The sequence below is a fragment of the Chelonoidis abingdonii genome, chromosome 6 (assembly GCF_003597395.2).
Source record: "Chelonoidis abingdonii isolate Lonesome George chromosome 6, CheloAbing_2.0, whole genome shotgun sequence".
NCBI lineage: Eukaryota > Metazoa > Chordata > Testudines > Testudinidae > Chelonoidis > Chelonoidis abingdonii.
The window spans coordinates 43,710,761-43,730,427 of NC_133774.1; the positions used below are offsets into that span (position 1 = coordinate 43,710,761).

Below are 19,667 nucleotides of genomic sequence, written 5' to 3' on the forward strand. Positions count from 1 at the left end.
CAGGACTGAATAAGAAATATTTAGACCTCAGGCAGTTTAGGTCCCCCCTGAGCTTTCACATTAGCAGTGGGTCCAAGCTAGAAAAGCCTTAGGCTGAGATTTCAAACCATTTAGAGGATTTGAATGCCCATTTTCCTTTAAAATTAAGGAGAACTGTGTGTCCAGTTATTCCCATTGAGCTCTCCATGGCGCCTGTAAAAATTGCAGCCAAAGCATTAATCATAAGTAACTCTTTTATTGAGCAATATTAATCTTTCCTCCTCCAATTTGTCAATTTTTATATTAATCTAGGGAAAAAACTCAAATCTAAGCATGTGTTTCACAAAAGAAAATGTAGACTGGTCTCTTTCTCTACCGCATAAGATTTGGGAGGGAATTATGTCATTCTTGACAGCATAGCTATGGAATTCTTGTTTATTGTCTCATGCTAGGAAGCTGCAATTGACACAAAGTAGAAAGTTGCCTTTTCCCTAGATGCTAATTTTATGTTTATTAATATCATGGGCATAAATGTTCATGTTTTATATTCTGCAGGGGAATTCTGCCATTATCTTTCTGTTTGATTATGTTATAGCATCACTGGCCAAAAAGCTCAAATAAGATGGTGACTGTGGCCAAATTCTGGAACATTTAATATATGAGAGGCTAGATTTGGAGGATAGAATTTTTGTAAGGTGAGGGTTTAACTGTAAAAAATATTGTCTCTGTCTCTATACTGAATTTGTATTTTGTTTATTACCCAGATGTACTTGGGATAAAAGCCTTGCTGGGACACACAATCTCCAATCTGTTTATAAATCATGTTCTGTTTTTTTTAGCTTAGTGTTTCACTTAGCACGTTGGGAGCTATACCAGCAGCAGCACTGGACCCTAATATTACAGCACTTGGAGAAATACCACAGCCACCAATTATGGGAAATGTGGATCCTTCCAAAATTGATGAAATTAGGAGAACAGTCTACGTTGGAAATCTGAATTCTCAGGTACCGTCCTTTTTGTCAAATTTGAAGTGTTAAATGTAGTTTTTAGCCCATGTCATTGTGGATTTATAATCTTAAACAGTTTTGAAAAGACCCGTATGTGCATAATGAGTTTATTCTACATGGTAAAAATAGAAGATAATAGAAGATAAAAATAGAGGATAATTCAAACAAATAAAAGAAGATGCTTTTGTGGTTATTAGTTGTGCTGTGAATGCTGCTTGGGAAATGACGGGGGGTGAGAGGGGGAAGACAGCCTGTAGAATTCACTGCTGCAAAGAACAAATACTGCAGATCTTGATGGTTTTATCACTGTGTATGCTGAAATAATGATGATCTGCATCAGAATATAATAAACTGATCACTTAAGGGATTATGAAGGAATTAGTGTCATCCCCCCCATTCACGTGCAGCATTGCTCTGTAGGATAGGTAGATTGTGGGGAAGGAATTTACCTTTTTCTCAGGTATGAAATAATTGGCCACCACAGGAGATTCGTCTTGGGGGACTTGTATAATCTAGTATGAAAAGTTGTCTGTATCCGTAACAGGGAAATGAAGTCCTCTTCCTCAAATGGCCAATTATTTATCAGAGAGTTATTTAAATATGAAAATGCCACTCCGTCAAGAGTAAATGTGGCTTTTGTTTTGTTTGCCTAACAATATACCTAAGTAGAAAGTCACTACAGTGATGAGTGCCATTCTAAAACCCTGGATGGGTGAATAGATAGAAACAACATTTTTAAAAAATACTATTTTGATGCATTTTCAATCAGTATATGAAACACAAATTATTCAATTTGAAATATAAAGAAATTCCTTTTTAATTGATGATTTCAAATGAAATACCCTGAATAAAGCAGATCGTATGGAAATACGTTAATTATTCATAGGTATGATGAGTTGAGGGCTTGCAACGATCCTTTCCTTCATTTTTACAGGCAGTTGCAGGGGGGAGAGGAGGATAAGTGTTGATTATTTTAATTTGTGGATTAACATACCTCTGTTAAAATGGTTGATCCAGAAACATCTTTCTTTTTTTTTCTTTTTTTTTTTATAATGTAATTTCCAAACATCACCCTTTCAAAATATCTTTGTACTAGTGGCACCATTTTAAATAGAAGCAGACTTTTTTAGATGTGTGGAGAAAAAAACGTGATCCTCCCTTTCCTAAATTGGCTAGTTTTCCAAATAACTTTTATGGGGAAGGAAAGAAATGTAAAAGTTTTGGTTCACGTTGCCTTTGACAAATGAAATCTTTTTTCTAATCTCTGAAGTTCTTAGGTTACCTGGTATGTTGGATAAGTGTTTTTCATTACATATTTTACTTCACCTGAGCTTTTTGACTTTTTCTAGACTACAACAGCAGATCAGCTGCTTGAATTTTTTAAACAAGTTGGAGAAGTGAAGTTTGTGCGAATGGCAGGTGATGAGACACAACCAACACGGTTTGCGTTTGTGGAATTCGCAGACCAAAATTCTGTACCTCGTGCTCTTGCCTTTAATGGAGTTATGTTTGGAGACAGGCCACTGAAGTAAGAAATTAAACAGAAAATATCCAAATGAATTCTGAATAAAAGACTTCTCAGTATCTTTATAAATATGTCTGTAATTATGGCTCTCATCTGTGCAGGGTACTGCTTTGTGTAGTCTTTGATACCTGTTGTTTTCATTTTCAAGAGTGAAATGTGACTTCCCCTGGATAAGGGTATAGTGTAGAACAGAGCAGCCTATATTAATATTTAATCTTTAAGGGTGAAATTTTTTTTAATCAAGTTTTTAAAAAAGTGTGCACGAGCATAAATTTAAAGCTAGGTTTGTTCCTTACTTTAGAATAAATCACTCCAATAATGCAATAGTGAAACCTCCTGAAATGACTCCACAAGCTGCTGCCAAGGAGCTGGAAGAAGTGATGAAGAGAGTAAGGGAAGCCCAGTCTTTCATATCGGCAGCTATTGAGCCAGGTAAATCCATTATATTCGCTAGTTAAAATGAAACATATCTCAATCTGTGTATCTTGACATATATTTATAGAGCATTTTCAGACAGAGAAAAGGACTGCTCTAAGATGAGCAATATTTGTCTTTGGTAAAAGTTGAATAATCAAAATTATTTTCTTACATGACAAGCCTGTGGATTCCAGGTTTCTTTCAAATTTGTTTTGACATATTTTATTATCAAAGATTTGTTCAGTGAATGTTGACAATAGCTTAAAACTGTGAAGTCAATACTATTATAGTGCCTAATAATGCTTAATGCTAGTGCTTTTTTATGTTCAGAGTGCTTTACAGACATTACATTTTTCACTCTACCAATTCTTTGTTGTCCTCTGCTTGTCATTAAAGAATATGAATTTGTTTATCTTTTTAAAAAAACTTGTAATTAAGATAACAATGAAGATTTTTCATAGATCTTTGAGATGTTTCATTATCATTAACAAACCTAGACGCTGCATAATTACCTGCCTTGGACAAAACTGGAAGACACAACACTCTGAAATTTCCTAGTTATTTCTTTAATACTTTAAACTATTCACATGGGACCTGATTCACTGCCCATCAAAGTCAATGGGAAACTTTCCATTTACTACAGGGTTACTTCTCCAGAGGGTTGTGAGGATTAAGTAGTTAATATTTATACAGTGCTTTAAGTGCTGAGTGTCATTTAAATTTTTGTGCACGTTTTCAAAATTACTACTCTCTGAATTTTGTCTATTCTCAGAAGTTATTTTTTTTCAGAAAAAGTAATTTATATAATTGAATAAGCCAAGAAGAGAACATGTTGTAATCTTGTGCATTGTGGCAGCAACATAAATCCCATTCCTTACTCAGCTAGCTGTTTATAATTATCTGGTTTATGTGTACTGCTGCAGGATGGCTGCACTCAACGAGTATATGCAATGACTTTCTTGGATGTTTCTGAAGGATTTTTGCAAAGAAGGAAGATGTGCAGAGAGTAGGCCCATTGCACTATATGTGGTACATTCCACTTGTGCCAGATTGTTAACTGGGATCTTTAAATGTTCTGAGCTTACACTGCAAAGTGGTTTTTTCCTCTCAGAGTCTGGAAAGGGCAGTGAAAGAAAAGGCGGTCGATCTCGTTCCCATTCTCGTTCAGAGTCCAGATCTAGTTCAAAATCCCGATCTAGAAGGAAAAGATCACACTCAAAACGCAGGTGAGAATGTTTTCCATTTTACACTAAGAGATTACACTGTGTTTCTTGATGGCAGTAGCTTTTGAGATTGTCTTTGAATTCTGGGCCAAGAATTGCTGGGAGAGATTTATTGAACTACCTGATACTGTTGACTGGAAAAAAAAAAGAAAAGAAAAAAAGAACTTTCTATATTGGGTAGATTTTCATTCGCCAAAACCAGATAACCGTCATGGAAAAGCTATTTTGGGATAGTGTTGAAAAGATACAGGACTGATTTCAGTTAGCGCAGACGAAGATAAAATGCTCACATTTTAGTAGCTTGATTTGTTAAATTTTGAAAGATCTGGATTTCAGAATGTGATACAATTAATTGCTTTGTTGGTGGACAATGTAGTCAGATTTTTTTTTTTTTTCTATTTATGGCCTGGATTGTTCAATGGTTTGGTAGCTTTTACTGATACTCCTAGCATCCCAAAATTATAAATGTTATTTAACGGACTCAGTCTGAAAATGCTTCTGACACAACCACCACCCCACATACACATGCACCAATTCTGGCTAAATTTTTTCATACTTAGCCCCACTATTTTGGTCTGAGAATTTGTTTTGATTTTTTAATGTTTAAAATATGGCTAGGTTCTAAATTCCAAGTTATCTAAATGTGGAACAAAACTTGTCTATATTCTCTTAAAAAATTACCTGCAAACTTTTTTACCCATAAATAAGACAAGGGTAAACTCTTGTTATCTCAATTTTGGAAATGTCTCCTGAAATCAGAATTCCTGTTCTCTGAAACTTGGATTATCCAGATGGCTATGGGGATATTTCTAAGTTATGTACCCACTACTTCAGATAACAAAAGAGTGAGAGAAATTTAGCATAGAAGTGAGTGTAAAGTAACCTTTAAAAAAAAAAAAAAGTTGTTTCCTCAATATTTCATCATCAGTTGTGTTATGCCTCTGAATGCAGCTACTAGAACTTCATCGTAGGCAGTGTAGATGACCCACGGGGACTCACCACATCCATATACTACCAAACAGAAGCGATTTGTCAACCGCTGAAGGGTTGGCTTTAGTCTTTTGGCTTGTTCCAGTAGGTATAACCAGAGATTGTATTCTGTGATGTTAGAAGATTGAAGAATTATTTTTTTACAATCAATTACTTGCTGATTTTCTATTTGAGACAGTCAGCACATAACTAGACAACCCTTTTCTCTTCACACTACAATTTTCAGATTCTTTTGTCTATGGATAACTCAGAGCTGACTATGCTTTAAGAGCCAAAGTCTCACTTGCCTACTTCAAAATTAGATACAGGTAAATAAATGTCTGAATCCAGTGCTTTGCATAATAGTATGGTGGATTTATTTTGCAGTCAGTTCTGGGCACTTACTGAACAAAAGATCATTCTGATCCTGGCAGAGAGTCAACAGAAGTTTCAGAATAAACCTCCCTCAGTCATTCTTTGTTTCTTGGTGGCTTGTCATCCCCGAGTTACTTTCGTCTCAGATTCATCAATCACAGAGGCCTTATTCTAAGTGAACTTGAATTAGTTGACAGATTATTCTACATTAATATATGAAGAACAGCTGTAGGCAAAACAACTCTAACCTTTCCCCTGGTATACCCTCTTTTGTGTATGCATCTTGAATTGCAGAACACAGGCAGTGCTGGCATTTTGTGCATCTTTTTGTTCCTCAGGATTTAGACAGTAATAAACATGAGTGCTTCCTGTCAACCTCCACTTTCCTTGGTAAGTTTAGATGGGGCAAGGCAACTTAAAATTCGTCCCTAAAATATCAGACTCAGTAGAACTGGTCTGGAATTTTTTGATGAAACCTCTTTTTTGTCAGATAATGCTGATTTGTCAAATCCTAAACTGTTCATGGGAAAAGTGTTGATGAATTTTTTTGTTTTGAAAGAAAGCCTTGAAATTTTGACATTTTCTAAACAAAAGTTCCCTTTTTTGGAGTTGACACAACATTTAATTTTTAAATTGAAGTTAATTTATAGGTTAAAAAAAGGAAAACTGAAAGTTTGAAATTGAAACGAAGCATTTCAAAATTCATTAAATGAATTTGTCTGATCCAGTCCTCCTTCTCCCCTAACCTCCCAGATTTCTGGTTTGCAAACATTTTCAAGATTTTCATCCTAATTTTGAGACAGGAAACTCAAAATCTTGAAAATTCTTCTGGGATAAGAACAGACAAACATTTCCTGCTCAGTTCTAGTATAAAGTTTTCTGAACAGGATGTGCTTTTTTCAGAGTTAGAAGAAAAAAAGGTTCAAATCAGTAGGTTATAATTTATTGAAAATAATGTGGAGAATATCACAGCATGTCATTTTCTACACCAGTCTGAGTGCATACTGAGTAGTTTATATGGAAATAAGTCAAGCATGTTCCTACTTGCGTGCACATTGGAATAAATGTATTGTCATTTATTTTTATGATTTGGCATTCAATAAATGCATGTACTGTATTGGAATGTCGTATATACAGATGAAGAGAGACTATTTGGCATATGACGATATGGTATAAAGGATTTATTAGCATGAATTTGAGATGGCCATGTTATTCCCAAGTGCAAAGCCACAAATAGGTTGGGCAGATAATCCAAAATGAGGACTATTAAAACTTTATATCACAATCATGTTTTGGATCTGCCACCTTTTACAGAGAAACCACTTGAGAGGTTTGAGGGAGTTTTTAAAAGTATGTTAGTATTAAGGCTGGAAAGCCAAGCTAGATTAAACCTATAAAGCCAAATTGCTTTAATTACCATGAGCCAACTGAACGGGACTTGGAGGGAAGGGAAAATGTAATTAATTTTTAGAAGATTGTAAAAATTAAGTGCTGTGTCCATCAGTATGTGTATACTGCACTTTTTTCTAGCCCTGATGGTGCCAGATGTAGGACCTTGAATTTGTTACTGGTCCAGAGTGAATATTGCCTATCCTGTATCTCATACTGGGATGACTTTGGAGGGAAAGGAAAGGGTGCAGATTTTAAAAAAAGAGAGGGGGGAAAACCCACTCAGAGATTTGAACTGTTCAGTAGTCCCAGAATATGGTGAAGGTGGAGAAAGTATGGAAAGGTTGGAAACGTCAAACACAAGAGAAGAAGGGAGTGATAAAAGAAGAGGAGGGAAGAAGACAAAATAACATAGGAAAAGAGAGACAGAAAATGGAGAGGAAAAAGAAGATAAATATTTACCCAACATAGAAAAGTCATATTGAAAAAGACAAAAGATAAGAATCATGGTGGTAGAAAGGAAAAAATAAAGTTAAGGAAGTTAAAAAAGAACAAATGCAAGAAAAAGTCTCCCTAATAGATGCTGTTCATGCAAAATGATACAGTTGTGTTGAAAGGGATGGGAGTGTGAACTGGGTGGGGATAGAAATTCACCTAGAATCAACCGTGTCTGGCTGTCTCTTCTCTCTACTGGTCTTTATGTTGAATAACATTCTTCCTATTGTATTTCTGCACCCCATTTTTTTTCTATGGTTATACCTATGCAGACTGAGACCAGTACTGGAAAACTATGTTCTGATCTCTCTCTTTTTAAAATAAATAAATAAATAAATAAAATTGACAAATTGGAAAGGCTTTGGAGAAGAGCTGAAAAAATGGTTTGAGGTCTGGAAAACCTACATTATATTGGGAGACTTACAAAGCTCAATCTAGTTCGCTTATTCAAGAGACGGTTAAGAAGTGATTGATCATGGTACCTTTAATTGGAACTACTTACTTAAGGATATAGTGGATTCTTGATTACTTGATGTGTTTTAAATCAAGATTGGATATTTTTTCTAAAAGATATGCCCTAACAGAACCAGAAGTTAGGAACTTTGATGCAAGAATTGCTAGATAAAATTTTGTGGCCTGTGTTACATAGGAGGTTGATTCTTTCTAGGTGTAGAAAATGCAAAAATTAAGATTGCCTGTCCACACATTGAATGATTGAAGAAATGCAAGAGAAAACACCAATACAATGTTACATTTAATAATTTAAACATACAGGAATAGGGTGATCCAAAATCTTGATTCCTGTAGTATTGTAACTAAGCCATATTGTATATACATACAAAGGTATAGATTTAACAGCAGTATATTGTAAAATTAAATTGTTTATTATAAAACTGTCCTTACAGTAAAATTCAAATAGCACAATTATACTTAATTGCTCCTGTGGTAAAAATACGTTAACTGAGCAGGCATAGTTTCTATATTGAATGCCAGCAGCATGGACTCATTAGTGCAAATTAATTTTGTATTAAACTTCACACCCTCGTTGGGATGATAATCTGATGCATTAATATTTGACAGTATATTCAAGGGGGTTTAGTTGCTCTATGATTCATAACTCTGCTTTTCCTGACATTTCTGTGTGTTACTTCAATGTCATAGCAAAGAATTAAGAGTTTTTTTTAAATGGTATATTGTTTTGAAAGAGGACAGCTTGATCAAATTTTAAATTTGGAGAACTGTGAAAAAGTTCACTGTGGGCTAGGCATAATAATTAGATAAAATACCATGTATTTAATTTCCATGGTTTATGTATTTTTCAGTTGTTTCTTTTCTGAAGTCTCAAGGTTAAATGTAGTATTTGTTCTCTGATATTGTTTGCTGCAGGAGTAGATCACACAACAGATCACTCTCTAGTCAGAAGGATAGGCGTAGATCCAAAAGTCCTCCCAAAAAACGTTCCAAGTCTAAGGAAAGGCCGAAGTCAAGAAGTCGTTCTTGTTCCCGGTGAGCTTTCTTTGCTAACAGTTGGTGTTATTATCTAGTTCATAGCTCTGGAAAAACCTTTAAAAAATTTAGACTGCAGGTAAAAAATGAAATCTCTAAGTTCATCTCTAAGCTATTCTGTCTTGAATTTTCAAATTATTTCTGTTTTATACCTTTGTGAAACCAGTTTCATGGCTGTAGAAATGTGGAGATTTCCATGGTTTATTTCCCCAAGAAGGAAACTATGGAAAATAAATACTATGGTTTAAAATTTTCAAACTGGGGTCCCTAAACTTTAGGTACTGAGCTTCCTCAACTTCCACTGAAGTCAGTGGTCACTACAGTTGTTCAGCATCATTGAAAAAAAGAGAGTTTTTAGTTAAATGCCAGACCTTAGGCAACCAAGTTTGAAAATTTTAGTCTACATGACAAATTCAACCGTGGTGTAAGTGGGCACAAACTATAACTCCGAAGTTGTTCCAGTGGTTTAGACTAGGGTTGAATTTGGGCGCAAGTCAGCAAGTATTCACAAAACAGACATCCACCGAGTGTGTGTGTGTGTGTATGTGTGTATGTATGTATATACACATACACATATAACATATATACATGTTAGCTCTGCAAATTTTCTAGTTATTTCAGGGCGGTTGTTTTCTCTCCTATAAATAAAAGTATACATCTTTGTGTTATGAAATATGTACTTGTTACCAGCCTAATCCAAATCCAGTTATTCATGTTCAGTCCCCTTGACTATCTGGCTTGGCCAGCTACAGGATTCCATCAAGCTAATTCTTCATCTTATTAAGCAACAGCATAATTCTCATACACAGGCAATCCATCACTCTGGGATGGACTGTTGAATATCCACATCAACAGGTACTCATTAAAATGGTCTTTAGTGTCCTGCCTCCATCTGGCAGAAGCATCTCTGTATACTCTATCTCAGGGGTTCCCAAACTGTGGGTTGGGACCCCAGAGGGGGTCAAGACCCCATTTTAATGGGGTCAGCAAGGCTGGTGTTGGCCTTGGGCCCCAGCAAGTCTGAAGCCCAAGCCCCACTGCCAAGGGCTAAGATTACATGGGCCCACCTGCTCAGAACAGAAGCCATTGGGCTTCAGCTTTGTTTCCCTTCCCTGCCCCCCCACACACACACACCTGGGGCGATGGGGCTTGGGTGGGCTTTATTTGTGTATTTCGGTCCCCCCTCCTGGGGTTGTGTAGTAATTGTTATTGTCAGAAGGGAGGTCACTGCAATGATGTTTGAGAATTGCTGCTCTACCTTAGGGGGGCTTCAGACTTGCTTTTGTAGGTACTTTGGCCTCTTCTCTCCCGATGACACACACTCCTCCTCCAGCATGTCAGAGAGCAACACACCTCAATGGTGGAATTGGTTGGGCCTGATCCATTGATGACTAGCTCCTTCTGGCCACAGGGTATTTGCGCTCCCCTGCTTCTGACCTGTTCAGCCTTTCTGGATGGTATGTCCCATTGGTGTGAGCAGTGGTCTTCACAGGCTCTTCTTTTGCCTTTTGCCACTGGATCTTGATCATGTGAAGGCCTATGTGGAAAGAACTTTGACCAAACACTTGGTGTGGTGGAGAAGGATAGGGATCGTTGGGCCATCGATGGACTTTGTCTGAAGGGAGCTCTAGCTACACTTATGAGCCTCCTAGAGGAAGTCCTGTACTGGTAGCCAAAGCAGCTTAATCTTTCTCAACCAGTCTAGCCATCCTGGGCTTTGCAAACCTATTACTGGCTCCTCTTATTGTGATCTCTTCTGGCATTTATTCTCCCGGAGTTCTTTCTTATCCCGAAATTTCAGGGTATTTGATTTGAAATATTTATGCAAACACATAAGCTTTTCATTGGGTCGCTTTTTGGAGGGATCATCCCAAATGAGCCCCACAGCCTAGAGAAACCTTCAGATTTCATCTGAGCCATAAACAAAAACCACCAAAGCAAAACTAGCCAATCCTGCAAGATGGAACAATTGCTTCCAAAATCTCAGTGGCTAAAAGATTGGAACATTTTCTGAAAAGTGATTATGATGCCTCTTCAGCAACCGCTGCTCTCAGATGAGTACTCCTCACCAGAGACCTTCTGACTCAGAGATCATTTTGTTGTCAAGACATTGACAAGTTCTAGGTGTTCTTGTAGAACTTGAGAGGATGAATCTGTGGGAACTTGGGTACTCCATGCAAATACTGGATGTATTCCTCCAATCCAGGAAAGATTGTATGTGTCAGGCCTACTAATGTGTCTGACTTGTCTTCAAAAATTGATGTGTTGAACACAGCCTTGGCTCATATTCAATAACTGTCAAAATTAGTCGTCGTCTTTGATAGATTAAGTAAAGGTCTGAACCTCAACCCCTTATATATTCATATGGCTGCATTATGAGCCCTCTCAGCTGGGAAAGGAGAATTTGTGTTCAGACTTCCATGTTTGCAGGCTTACCAAGGCAGTAGCAAAATTTCATTCTCCAATCAAAGCTTCTGTGGCCATCTGGAAGCTGAATTTTTTTGGTTGAACTAAAAGAGTTGCCCTTGGAACCAGTGGGTGCTTCCTCATTTTCTTTTCTTTCTGTCTTGGTTCTGTCCCAATTCTTCTCATTCTGGGGAAGTTAAATGTCCGTTAGTCCATTAAATATTAGTTGGACAGAACAAACTCTTTCAGGAAAAAGATTGTTCTGGCAAAACTGGCCTCATAGCTCAAAACTGGCCTCATAGCTCAAAAAGTAACCATCTCCAGCTGCAAAAGAAACCATGTGCTAGTGGCTATAAGTAATATATGTCATATACAAAAGATGATAAAATCCTTCCATCTATTATAAGAGCCTATTCTACAAAATCTGTATCCACTTCTCATATATATTGAAATTGTTTGTTACAAAGAAATGTGCAAAGCAGCACCCTGGATATGTGTCCACTCTCTCACAAAATATTGCAGTATGGATATCCCATTTTCCTCAGGTACAGCATTTAATCATCAGGTTCTACAGTCTACCATGCTTCCGTGAGCCGTATGCTTCTGTTTTCTTCCTCCCTTTCTGCATTTTGGGTAGCTTGCCAACTCCTAATAGCCTAATCCAGACTGTCTTAGTCTCATATAGATGCAATTTATCAATGTTGCCTTTGCCTGTAAATTTGCCTTTTTATAACAGGGAATCCATCAGTCTGTATATTTTCCCCTCCTTTGTTAATATATACGTTAACTTCCCTTGTTTAAAGTCCAATAACAATTATCCTGGATTTGTGTCATATATATATATATAATTTATATTTGTGTGGCGGAGCAGTTTAAGACTAAAACTTACAATTTGAGCTTCTTTAGTGAGTTCCTGAGGATGTGGTTATCCTGTAGCAGGGGTTCTCACAACAAAATTTTTGGCATAGCTGCCAACTCTTGCTGCTGGTAGCTCTTACAATTTTTCCTAAAATACTTACTTAACTTGAGGGGAAAAAATTAAATATGCATATATATACATCCAAATCATTGTACTTTATTTGTGTAGGGTTCCTTTTTTGCAGACTCAATAAAAATTATATACAGTTGTCTCTGTTCTTTACTGGACCTAACCACAAATGGAAACACTGTCTTATAGTCCATTTTAGGGTGATGGATTCCCTGTGACGAGAAGTATCAGAGGGGTAGCCATGTTAGTCTGTATCCCCAAAAACAGTGAGGAGTCCGGTGGCACCTTAAAGACTAACACTTATTTGGGCATAAGCTTTCGTGGGTAAAAAAAACCCACTTCTTCAGATGCATGGCTTATGCTCAAATAAATCTGCTAGTCTTTAAGGTGCCACTGGACTCCTCATTGTTATGAGAAGAAATATTTAAAAGCCAAATTAAAAAAAATCTGATTTCCCACAGAATGCTGGAAAGTCTACTTCAGCAATCAGGTTCCTACAAATGTCCATAGGCTATATACTGTACTTACTCATAGTCTGTTCCTATACTATAATGTCATCAGTCTAAAGATTAATTGTTTTTTTTCTTTCTTTTTTATACCTCTGCCTTCAGCTGCTGCAGGGGGGAAAAAAAGCTAGATTGTTAGGAATGAGGTGGGTGGGATATTTACATTTTGCATAGTTGTGATTATTTTTGAAGGCGAGAATTATGAGTTTTGTTGAGCATTTATTAGTAGGGTAAAGGTGTGAACTCAGCTTTTTATTAGGGTCATTTCAATGACGAATGAATGTTTCTTTTTTATAGGGACAAGAAAAAAGACAAAGAAAACAAAGAAAGGGTCAAGGAAAAAGAGAAGGTCAAAGAGAAGGACAAGGACCGAGACAGGGAGAAGGAGAGAGACAGAGATAAAGAAAAAGAGAGGGAGCGGGACAGAGACAAAGAGAGAAACAGGGACAAGGATAGGGATAGAGATAAAGAAAAAGACAGGGACAAGGACCGAGAGAGGGACAGAGACAAAGAAAAGGAGAGGAACAAAGACCGGGAGAGGGTCAAGGATAGGGAGAAGGACAGGGACAAAGAGAAGGAGGTAGTCCGGGACAAGAAGGAGATGGACCTGGAGAAAGAGGGGGACAGGGACAAGGAAAAGGATCGGGAGAAGGTTAAGGAGAAGGACAGAGAGAAGAAGGAGGGTGACAAGGAGAAGGACAAAGATAAGGAAGGGGACAAAGACAAGGAGCGGGAAAGAGAAAAAGAGAGGTCCAAAGAGAGCGATGATAAAAAGAAGAAAGAGAAGAGATCCAGAACACCGCCCAGAAGCTACAGTTCTCTAAGAAGATCTCGTAGTTCTAGCAGGTTTGATTCTGTTTGATAATTTTGCTATACTATTTCTTAACCTGTCAGTATAATGAGATAACACAAAACCTGAATACTATGCATCAGTATTGCAATGTCATTTATTAATAAGATAGAATTTAATTTTCTGTGATATTCTCTCTAAATTGATTCTGGGGAGGAAACCTTGAAGCTTTGTTTCGGTTCAGAAATTATTACACGTTTTATTTCAACTCCAGGGAAAGCAACATTTATTGCATTTAGCTTTATGACATAAATAATCAGCAGGAAGTTTGGGTTTTTTATGTCACATAAGAGATTAACAAAGAACAGGACTGACAAAAGTTGGTTTCAGATTTAGCCAGCTCTGGTCCTTCAGATAATTGTGCAGTATCCTCTCTCAGCGTGATAGTTAGCTCTTTTTTGAGGTGGTTGCCTGCTTTGAGACACGCTCTTGGGATGCCCCTATATTGTATATTGGATTATTTTAGAAAGCTTTGTGTGTGAGGCAGTGTGCATGCTCTCTTGTTCCACCAACCATTTGGGCTCCAAGTTATATGGTTCCTCAGTTACTTCTAGCCACTAGAGCCTTGTTGCATTGTTCCCTGCATGCTAAAAACAGCCAAGAGAGAGCAGAGGAATATTACCTATTTATCTTGTTCTACTTAGCTTTTATTGTAGTTTAGTAAAGTTAGTGTGAATTTGCGTTGTGCAGTTTAATCCTGTTGTTTGTTTTATTTTTGTATTTGTGCCAAGGGGATCTTCCTTTGGAACTGAGGATCGATATATCTGGCTTCAATGGTGCCCTTTGCGTAAAGCCAAGATGTACATGGCAGACTCACTGACACAATGCCTCTTATACTTTAGTGAAACTTGCCTATCTGGGAGGTTCTCTATAGTGCCACTTTCACCTGAAGAGCTCAGAGGGATTGATAGTCCAATTTCTGGTAATTTCTGATATCCTGGCTCATAAGGACTCTCCATCCACGTCAGGAACAGGCCCTTCTTTTTTTTGATGGAAGGCCAAGTTGAATATTGATTCCAAAGTGCAAAAAGAGACCAGCCAGTTCAGGGCCTAAGAAGAGTCAAAAAGGGAAAGAAATGTCACTCTTCTTCTGAATTCTGTAAATTGGACACACTGAAAGAGGCCATCAGTATTCAGATATTTCTTTGTGCAAAAAAACCCCAAAGCGCATCCTCTTCTTTCTCAGTATTTGAAAGGTTCTGGTGATGCTGAGGATGCTACTGGTTTGAGGCAAATCTGAGAGCCTTCCCCATACTTCTCCATTCTCCTGCACCCAAGCCCCTCATCCTCAGCCCCACCCCAGAGCCCACACCCATGCCCCAGCCCCAATCCCCCTCCCACCCTCTGAACCCCTCAGTCTCGGCCCGAAGCACTCTCCTGCACCCCAAACTTCTCATCCCCAGCCCCACCCAGAGCCTGCACACCAAGCCAGAGGCCCCCCTCCCCCCCGCATCCTTCTCACCTGCTGACAATGAGACAATACCACTTGCCGCGGCAAAACTTTTGTCTTTTGGGGGCTTTTTTTAAGCACCTGTGAATGTCAAAAAGTTTTGTCGTTCAATTGGCAGTGTAGACAAAGCCTTAGCCTTATTGATTTTCGTCCTACGGTCTTGTGGTATTCTTTTGTACTCTTTCTTAGCAATTTATCCTTGTTTCCTCTTTTTGTAGGCTTCCTTTTTGATTTTCAGGTCATTAAAGAGCTTCTTACTATTCTTTCAATCTTTCCTTTGTATAAGGATAGTTTTCTGTTGTGCTTTTAATATTGTCTCTTTGAGAAACTTCCAGCTCTCCTGAGCCCTTTTTGTCCTGCTTGGTCAAATTTCTGAAATAAACCATGACACAATTTTCTGTTCTGAAAAATGCCAGCAGGAAAGGGGCATCCATTTTGATAGAACTTCTACTGTAGTTTAATATAAAACTATCTTTAGATCTAGTTAATTTATTTTTGTTTTGTGCCTAGTTTATTGTACTTGCAGTCAGAGGGAGTTATGAGAACTCAGCAACACTCGGGTTTAGATCCTAAAATAGAAACCTGGGGTAACTAGTAAAAAACCCTCCCAAACTCCTGTTTAAATAAATGTTAAGAATCTGACTTAATCTGAATTTCCTGTGTTTGTTGGATTTTGTTGGGCTTCAACCGTCCCATACAACTATTGTGTCCTAGGTTTTTTTTTACACGGCATTGTTTGTTAATGATAGCATGTCATCCTTTGAGAAGTAATAATAATAGATATGTTTTAATCCATATTAAAATGTCCTCTGTCATGATTTACAACAAATACCTCTGGGACTGATACTGTGGGGAGCTGGCTCCTCTGGTTCTGAACCCACAAAGCATTTCAGCTCATGCTCAAGTTTAAATACATTAGTCTATTGAAGCAGGACTACTCACACGCTTAAAATTTGTGCACATACCTAAGTGCTTTCTTTGATCAGGGCCACAGGAATCATCATATTTTACAATTGAGGTTCAGATCGCTGTAAGGCATGCAGATCCATACAAGGTAAATGTTAGTGGTTTCATTAGCTGCTATAGAGGAAATTTAGATCTCCAAACTCAAGACAAGACAGTTTAAAAGCTTTCTTTCATTTCCCCTTTAAAATGTGTGTATTTGTAATGTGTTCTAGTAATAGTTTATCTTTCATTACTCATCAACTCAGCTGATAATTTAAGCGTTCATGTTTAATAATGATAATTCTTGGTTCTTATGTTGAAGGAAGAACATTTCTTATATTGCAAACTCTTCAGAGGAGGGACCATAGGTGACCCTGGCCCCGCTGAGGTCAATAGCTTCTAATACAATGAGGTGCTCATCCTGGGCTTTACTGTAATGACAATAGGTAATAAGAAATTTAACTCTTATCAGGTTCCTATTATCAACTGATAGAGGTGTTTGGGCTGAGATGGTAAATTTATTCCCTTACAAAATGTGATATAGCAGAAATCTGAAGAAGCATAATCTCCCTCTGCTACTTCCCTCCGCCATTCCTCTTGCAAAACTTTCACTTACACAAAGCTTTAAATTTCTTGACTTGTGTAATGTATGTGCAATCAGTGAGGCATACACTTAGTAGTGGCCCCAGCATGTTGCAGGACATTAACAGTGTCAACCAGTTGTCATGCCAAAGAATAATGTTAAGAACCATCTGTTTTCATGTGCCATTGTCTGATTTATTGTGCATCTTCATCGCCTAATTTTGAACTTCTTGGTCTTACAGAGAAAGGCGTAAGAGGAAGAGTAGAAGTCCTTCCAAGTCTCCAAAAACATCCAGAACATCAAAGAGAAAGTCCTCTCGGTCTCCATCACCAAGGAGGTGGGTTTTATATACATATTGGAACTAAAATGGGCAGCTAAAAAGGAAAATCTTTCTCCCATACTGGAATTTCATCAGTTTCCCAGTATCAGTACCAATATCATGCAAAAAAATTGTTGAGGAGATTTGGATTCTTCTGGGCAGGTTTTATTTGTGTTTTGTTTTTGTTTTTGTTTTTTTTTCAGTATATGTAAGAAGCTTTCTGCCAGTCTTGTATGTAAATGAAAAATGACAAGATCAGCCCTCTTTGTCCAAAACAGAATCTTAGATGGTGAATCTGGGAATATGGAAAAAACCTGTTTGGAAACACTGTTCTCATCAGTTTATCACCCCTGCCTAAGTCTCTTTTATTACACTTCTGTCACTGCAGATAATTTCATTTGGTCAAAGTGATTCAGGTCTCAGTTCAATCTTAAATTGATTTATTATTTTGAAGCGCTTTACATTCTCTACCTACAAACGAATCAAAAATCCTTATTGCTCTGTACTGCTGTCCTTTGTCAGTTTGCTCCTCTCTTTGTATATATTTGAAAATGAAACTCTTCAGCTCTTTTGAGTAAGAAAATATACAGTGTTTTGCATTTTTACAAATATTTAATCTCATCTCTCTTTTACCCATTGTTTTGGAAAGTCTCACAGATGCGGGACTGGGTTGCAATTTAATGTTTTGATAGTAATTCTAGATCTAATTGGAGATTAAAGGAATCAAACTGCAGTTGCTATCTGCAAACCATTGAACTGTTTCAGTCAGTTGTTCTTAAGAAAAAGATTGTGAATTTACTTTCCCAAAATCTGATAGCTATTAAACAAAAGAGCAAATGATGAAAAACCTTGTGTGTGAGCAGTTATTTCCAGATCAATGCAAGTGACTTGGGAGTGTAAGATAAATTACCTTTTTCTTTTCTTTTTTTAATGGATATAAGTATACAATACAGCACAGTAACTTCTCACTTAAGATCCCAGTTAACGTTGTTTTGTTGCTGATAAATTAGAGAACATGCTCGTTTAAAGTTGTACAATTCTCCCTTATAACATTGTTGGCAGCCACCTGCTTTGTCTACTGCTTGCAGGAGGAGCAGCCATTGGACCTAGCTGGTGGGGGCTTGGAACCAGGGTGGACTGGCAGCCCCGCTATCAGCTCCCCTAAGTTCTCTGCGCCGCATCTGGCCAGCAGGCTATCAATTGTGTTAACCCTTGAGGGCTCAGCCAAGTGCTAGTTCATCATTTAGCAGTAAGGCGTTTCACCCTCTTGACTCCATCTCAGCCAAGCTTCACAATCATCATTGCTGTGTACAGTATTAAATTGTTTGTTTAAAGCTTTTTTATACTGTGTGTGTGTATAGTCTTTTGTCTGGCGAAAAAAAATTCCCTGGAATCTAAGGCCCCCCCCCCCCCATTTACATTAATTCTCATGGGGAAATTGGATTCACTTAACGTTGTTTTGCTTAAAGTAGCATTTTTCAGGAATATAACTATAAAGTTAAGTGAGGAGTTACTGTACTTAATAAGTTTTGCGTGTTTGCACATACGATACATATGGACTTTGGATTTTTTTGGTCATATTTGTATTTAGAAATACTTCTGATCACTATTATTTGGCATGAAGAGATTTGTCCTTTCAGTAAATTCCACGACCTGTACATCCTCAGGGTCTCTTAGAAGTCTGCTACCCGGATGATTCAGAAAATATACTTTTAAAAATAAGTTGTGGAATTAGTTTCTTACATACACCTTAGTGTTACAGTTCAGTACTGAAAATGAAGGGTTGATTCTAAGAATTACAGTATTCAATTCGTTTACTCGATTACTGAATGTCTAAAAACTTTCTTAAGCAGAAATAAGAAGGACAAAAAGAGAGAGAGAGAAAGGGATTCAAATAATGAAAGAAAAGAGAGAGAGCAATCCACATCCAAGAAAAAAAGTAGCAAAGAAAAAGATGGGAAAGAGAAGTCTGACAAAACCACTACTACACTGAAGGTAAGAACTTATGAACTAGTGATGAACAGGAAAGTGACTAAACAGTAGAGTTTGATTGATTCTTGGCAAAATCTGTCCTTTATGTCTTCATTCTTTGCAAGTTTGGACATATAAGTATAGTTCCTACCAGCAAGAGACAAGTACTCCAAAAGAAAGTGACTTTGGCAGATCCATTCAATTGGGTCTCCCTACTTGAACCTTCCCAGCTCTTCAGGTGCTTGAGTGGGTAGGTAGAGAGAAATGAGTGTGATAGAATAAAGAGACGTGGAGTAGTTTGGCTACCTGTAGCCATCCAAAAAAAGGCAGCTCAGTTGCAGAACTATGTGTCTACCTTGTATTTCCCTTCCACAGTGCTGCCTCCTGGTTCCCCAGGGTCAAAGGCTGGCTAGAAAACTCTACAAGGAGCAAAGCTGGAGGTTCAGTAAGTGGGTCAGGGAACAGAAGTATACGAATTTTATTAGCAAAAATCAAATGTTCAGACTGATTACCTTGTGATCTTTTGATCTTAACATTTCAAAAGTAGCCTCTCCTTGAGAGAGTTGTAATTGTGGCTATTTAACTATAGAAGTGAAAAAGTGAGACTGCAAGTGTCCAATTTAAAAAGTGGCTGATTTTTAATTGATTCCTCTACAGACTTCAATAATTATTTTATCCAAGAGCTATCACAAAATTGTAGTGGACGTCCGAACAGAAATTTTGGTAAAATATTTAACCATTAAGACAAGAAATTGAGAGAGCTA

At 37.5% G+C, this 19,667-nt stretch overlaps 1 protein-coding gene across 5 annotated transcripts in view; it reads left to right on the forward strand.

Moving 5' to 3' along the window:
• Window positions 1-19,667, forward strand: part of SREK1 (splicing regulatory glutamic acid and lysine rich protein 1) — a 50,857-nt gene that overhangs the window by 24,806 nt on the left and 6,384 nt on the right. For all 5 annotated transcript variants that reach the window (XM_032781100.2, XM_075066987.1, XM_075066988.1 and 2 more), the window contains 8 exons: window positions 819-983; window positions 2,336-2,514; window positions 2,813-2,943; window positions 4,040-4,154; window positions 8,766-8,885; window positions 13,083-13,631; window positions 16,855-16,950; window positions 18,786-18,927. In XM_032781100.2, coding sequence (XP_032636991.1) covers window positions 819-983; window positions 2,336-2,514; window positions 2,813-2,943; window positions 4,040-4,154; window positions 8,766-8,885; window positions 13,083-13,631; window positions 16,855-16,950; window positions 18,786-18,927 — 1,497 coding nt within the window. The remainder of the gene's footprint in view (window positions 1-818; window positions 984-2,335; window positions 2,515-2,812; window positions 2,944-4,039; window positions 4,155-8,765; window positions 8,886-13,082; window positions 13,632-16,854; window positions 16,951-18,785; window positions 18,928-19,667) is intronic.